The sequence below is a fragment of the Gadus morhua genome, chromosome 4, assembly GCF_902167405.1.
Source record: "Gadus morhua chromosome 4, gadMor3.0, whole genome shotgun sequence".
NCBI classification, from domain to species: domain Eukaryota; kingdom Metazoa; phylum Chordata; class Actinopteri; order Gadiformes; family Gadidae; genus Gadus; species Gadus morhua.
In genome coordinates, this window is record NC_044051.1 from 1165935 (window position 1) to 1170934 (window position 5000).

Sequence of the window (5000 nt, forward strand, 5' to 3'; positions counted from 1 at the left end):
GCTCTCCCAAAGTCCGTCTGATGCGTGTGAGACAGCGGGCCCCCACCCCCCGGTGGTGGCGTTGTGCGTTACGCAACCCGGCCTCTGTCACAACACAACCGCTTGTGGCCCTCAAGGGGGCGTCGGCCATGAGCTGGGGGCGGGGGGATGTCACGGAGAGGTACGGCGCCCCGGCCAATGACCTCGGGCCGACGTGTCACGTGACCTCCTGCAGGCCCCAGGGGGCGGGCCGTAGTGGCACGCCGTCTCCTCGCTCTGGAAACCTGTAATCGCGCCGAGGGCTGGAGCACTTAGCCTGGTGCGTGCGTGCGTGCGTGCGTGCGTGCGTGCATGTGCACTCAACGTGAGTGTTTACGTTTGTGTGGGTATATTTCCACACACGTCTGTTTGTATGTGTGTGTTTGTGTGTGTACTCATGTTTGTGTGTGTCTGCGACGTGTGTGTAGGTGTTTTTGTGTGTATATATGCACTCACGTCTGTGTGTATGTGTCCGTTTGTGTGTGTCTGTGCACGAGTGTACGTGTGAGAGTGTGTGTGTCACCGTGACTCTGTGTGTTTGGACTTGAGTATGCGCGCGTGTGCACTCACACGTGCGCATCCATGCGTGCGTGTGTCTTGCTACCATGGCAACGTGCGGAAGCAACCAGGTATTTAAACAATCAGGTCCAGCTTCTCCCTGTTTTGAGTTTAAAGGAGAAGCACCACCGTGAGTATCGCTGGGGGGGGGGGGAGGGGGTCAGGCTAGAGTAACCTCCCAGAGCAGCTGTACGCTGGAGCCAAGTGGAGCCATTATCGGCACTCAGTTTGTCATTAGCCCGAATAATTACACATAGTAATAGCATTACAGCGCGCCACGGACAATAGGAGGCACCGCCCCCACCGGGAGAACCAATGACCACACAGCCCATCACCATGTGACCGGTCCCTATTGTCTGCACGCACACACATACCGTACGCACGCACACACCACACACGCACGCATGCACTCATGCACGCACGCATTCACGCAAGCACGCACGCACGCACCCACACCGCACGCATGCACACACACACACACGCACGCACGCACGCACGCACGCACGCACGCACGCACGCACGCACCCACACCGCACGCACGCACGCACACACCACACACGCACGCACACACGCATACACGCACACACGCACGCACGCACGCAAGCACGCACGCATGCAAGCACGCACCCACACCGCACGCACACACGCACACACCACACACGCATGCACGCAAGCACGCACGCACGCACCCACACCGCACGCACCTACGCACGCACACACGCCCGCACGCACGCACGCACAGCTTTTCCCCTCTTTCCTCTGAGGAACTAGGGTGGGCGGGGCTGTTGAGAGCGGCGGTCATTCGATGCCCGCCTCCCCTCCAGGACGGTTCGTGTGCCGGGCGGAGGAGGTCTGATGGAATGAGGCCGGCGTCGTGCCCCGACCTCTCACTGGGTTAGGAGTCGTTACGAGTTCAGAGCCGTTCTCCGGCCCCCGGTCGATACACAGCGGGCGGGCAGGGCGGGAGGGCTTAACGCTCTGACCCAGTGGGGCGAGGTGCTACACGCCACCTCCTGAGTGTGGCAGCTATATGACAATGATGCATGAGCTGGTTCCAACCTGCTTTAACCAGCCATCGCTCATCTCTCACTTCTCCTGAGTGACTTACTGGGCTCCTCCAGGACAGCAACACAGGCTGGGGATGTGAGAAGATAGAGTTGGATTGACAATGATACGAGCTGGGGCTCCGGGTCGCCATGCAGGAGAGTGTGTGCGGTAATGACCCGTTGAATGTCCATTCAACGTGCTGCCCCAACCAGCCGATCAGTCTAACAGGGGATAGGTCAGGCTGCTTAAACCAGCCATCATCCAAACACACTCACACAGAGCTATTGAGCTGATACTTTAGAGATACCTCCGTCGCCAAAAGAGGCCAGAACACTGCAGATAAAAAACATCGTTAGGCATTGGGGTCGAGGTTTCCCCACATGGGTTTTCTTTTTAAAATATGAATTTGTGATTGTGTTCACAAAAACATTTATTTATCCATTAGTATTGTGTGTGGCAATGGATGCTTGTTATTCAATGAATGGTTCAAGCTTATCTGTTTCGGTTTTGTTTGGCTTTAATTAAAGTGTATTTTGATAGTGTTGTGTACACTCTGAAATTTGAATAGTTCAAAGTATTTACTTGAGCAAACCGATATGCGTGAAGAACATTTCTACAGTTAAACCCTGTGTTATCTTTTTTTTTTGCTTGAGACGTTTCCTATTCATTTCTTCCGCCATTTTGCGCCTTTCAGTTTGCCGTGATGGTCCAACTGTCAAACGTATTGCAGTTGCTAGGTTACAAAATCAACCAGCGAGGCTTTGAAAAGAGGTTCAACTCCATTGGGTCACACGAACGAGCTGCTGCAGCTTTAAGTAATTGTCAATTTCCAAGAAGTTTCTCAGCCTTCGGATAATTGATGTCTGATGTGCGGAACAGTTATTTCACATCTCACTACAGTCGAAAAGAAGTGCAGGCCAGCTTACAATTAAGACTATGCAAAGTGAAAGAACCATTTGAAATTTGTTTTGATAGGTGTGCTAAGAAAAAAACGTCATTTCTTAACACCCCATTTTCTTACATACTTTAACACAGCAGCTGACCATTATCAAAAGCTGAAAAGTGCCAGGTTGTGTTGAAATAATCGCGCAACACAACTCAACATAACGTTGATTATTCAACAGACGGTCAATTAACCTACAAATGTTTGGGTTCACCTCTCCCCCTATAGGCCCATGTTGAGACCCTCTGTCTCCCTATAAGCCCCATGTTGAGACCCTCTCTCTCTCCCTATGAGCCCCATGTTGAGACCCTCTCTCCCTATAAGCCCCATGTTGAGACCCTCTCTCTCTCCCTATGAGCCCCATGTTGAGACCCTCTCTCCCTATAAGCCCCATGTTGAGACCCTCTCTCCCTATAAGCCCCATGTTGAGACCCTCTCCCCCTATAGGCCCATGTTTGGACCCTCTCTCTCCCTATAAGCCCAATGTGGAGACCCTCTCTCTCCCCCTATAAGCCCCATGTTGAGACCCTCTCTCTCCCCCTATAAGCCCCATGTTGAGACCCTCTCTCTCCCTATGAGCCCCATGTTGAGACCCTCTCTCTCCCCCTATAAGCCCCATGTTGAGTCCCTCTCTCTCCCTATGAGCCCCATGTTGAGTCCCTCTCTCTCCCTATAAGCCCCATGTTGAGACCCTCTCTCTCCCTATGAGCCCCATGTTGAGACCCTCTCTCTCCCCCTATAAGCCCCATGTTGAGTCCCTCTCTCTCCCTATAAGCCCCATGTTGAGACCCTCTCTCTCTCCCTATGAGCCCCATGTTGAGACCCTCTCTCCCTATAAGCCCCATGTTGAGACCCTCTCTCCCTATAAGCCCCATGTTGAGACCCTCTCCCCCTATAGGCCCATGTTTGGACCCTCTCTCTCCCTATAAGCCCAATGTGGAGACCCTCTCTCTCCCCCTATAAGCCCCATGTTGAGACCCTCTCTCTCCCCCTATAAGCCCCATGTTGAGACCCTCTCTCTCCCTATGAGCCCCATGTTGAGACCCTCTCTCTCCCCCTATAAGCCCCATGTTGAGACCCTCTCTCTCCCTATGAGCCCCATGTTGAGACCCTCTCTCTCTCCCTATGAGCCCCATGTTGAGACCCTCTCTCTCTCCCTATGAGCCCCATGTTGAGACCCTCTCTCTCTCCCTATGAGCCCCATGTTGAGACCCTCTCTCTCTCCCTATGAGCCCCATGTTGAGACCCTCTCTCTCCCTATGAGCCCCATGTTGAGACCCTCTCTCTCTCCCTATGAGCCCCATGTTGAGACCCTCTCTCTCCCCCTATAAGCCCCATGTTGAGACCCTCTCTCTCCCTATGAGCCCCATGTTGAGACCCTCTCTCTCTCCCTATGAGCCCCATGTTGAGACCCTCTCTCTCTCCCTATGAGCCCCATGTTGAGACCCTCTCTCTATGAGCCCCATGTTGAGACCCTCTCTCTCCCTATGAGCACCCTTTTGAGACCCTCTTCCTCCCCCATCAGCCACAACTCGTTCCGACGCCACCTGCCGCGGCAGATGCACGTGACCAGCATGGACCTCAGCATGGAGGCGCTCCCCGCGCGGCAGTCCTCCACCGTCAGCATCGGCCGCATTAAGCCCGAGCTGTACAAGCAGCGGTCGGTGGACTCCCAGGACGGCGAGCCCCGCCCGCCGCCGGAGCCCTGCGGCAAGCTGAGCTTCTCCCTGCTGTACGACTACGAGGAGCAGGGCCTGGTGGTGCGCCTGCTGAAGGCCCTGGACCTGCCCGCCAAGGACTTCAGCGGCACCTCCGACCCCTACGTCAAGATCTACCTGCTGCCCGACCGCAAGACCAAGTTCCAGACGCGCGTCCACCGCAAGAACCTCAACCCCATGTTCGACGAGACCTTCCGCTTCGCCGTGCCGTACGACGAGCTGTGCGCGCGCCAGCTGCACTTCAGCGTGTACGACTTCGACCGCTTCACCAGCCACGACACGATCGGCGAAGTGGTGGTGGACAACCTGTTCGAGCTGTCCGACCTGTCGCGAGAGGCCGTGGTGTGGAAGGACATCCACGCCGCCACCACCGTAAGCACTCCCTCCATGCTCTCTCCCTCCCTCCCTATCGCCTTCGTCCTCTCTCCTCCCTCTCTCTCTCCCTCTCCTCCCTCACTCCCTCCCCTCTGCTTCCTCTCTCCTCCCTCTCTGCTCCATCTCTCTCTCTCTCTCTCCCTCTCTCCCCCCTCTCTCTCCCTCTCTTGCTCCCTCTCCCCTCCCTCTCTCTCCCTCCCTCCTCTCTCTCTCTCTCTCTCTCTCTCTCTCTCTGTCTCTCTCTCTCTCTCTCTCTCTCTCTCTCTCTCTCTCTCTCTCCTCCCTCTCTCCTCCCTCTCTCTCCCTCCCTCCTCCCCCTCTCTCCCTCCCTCCTCCCTCTC

The 5000-nt window shown here is 55.6% G+C and overlaps 1 protein-coding gene across 1 annotated transcript in view; it reads left to right on the forward strand.

The window, feature by feature from the left end:
- Positions 1-4091: 4091 nt before the first annotated feature.
- Positions 4092-5000, forward strand: part of syt10 (synaptotagmin X) — a gene marked incomplete at its 5' end in the record, with an annotated part of 12359 nt that continues 11450 nt past the window's right edge. Inside the window, 1 exon segment of the mRNA XM_030353211.1 lies at positions 4092-4656. Coding sequence (XP_030209071.1) covers positions 4092-4656 — 565 coding nt within the window.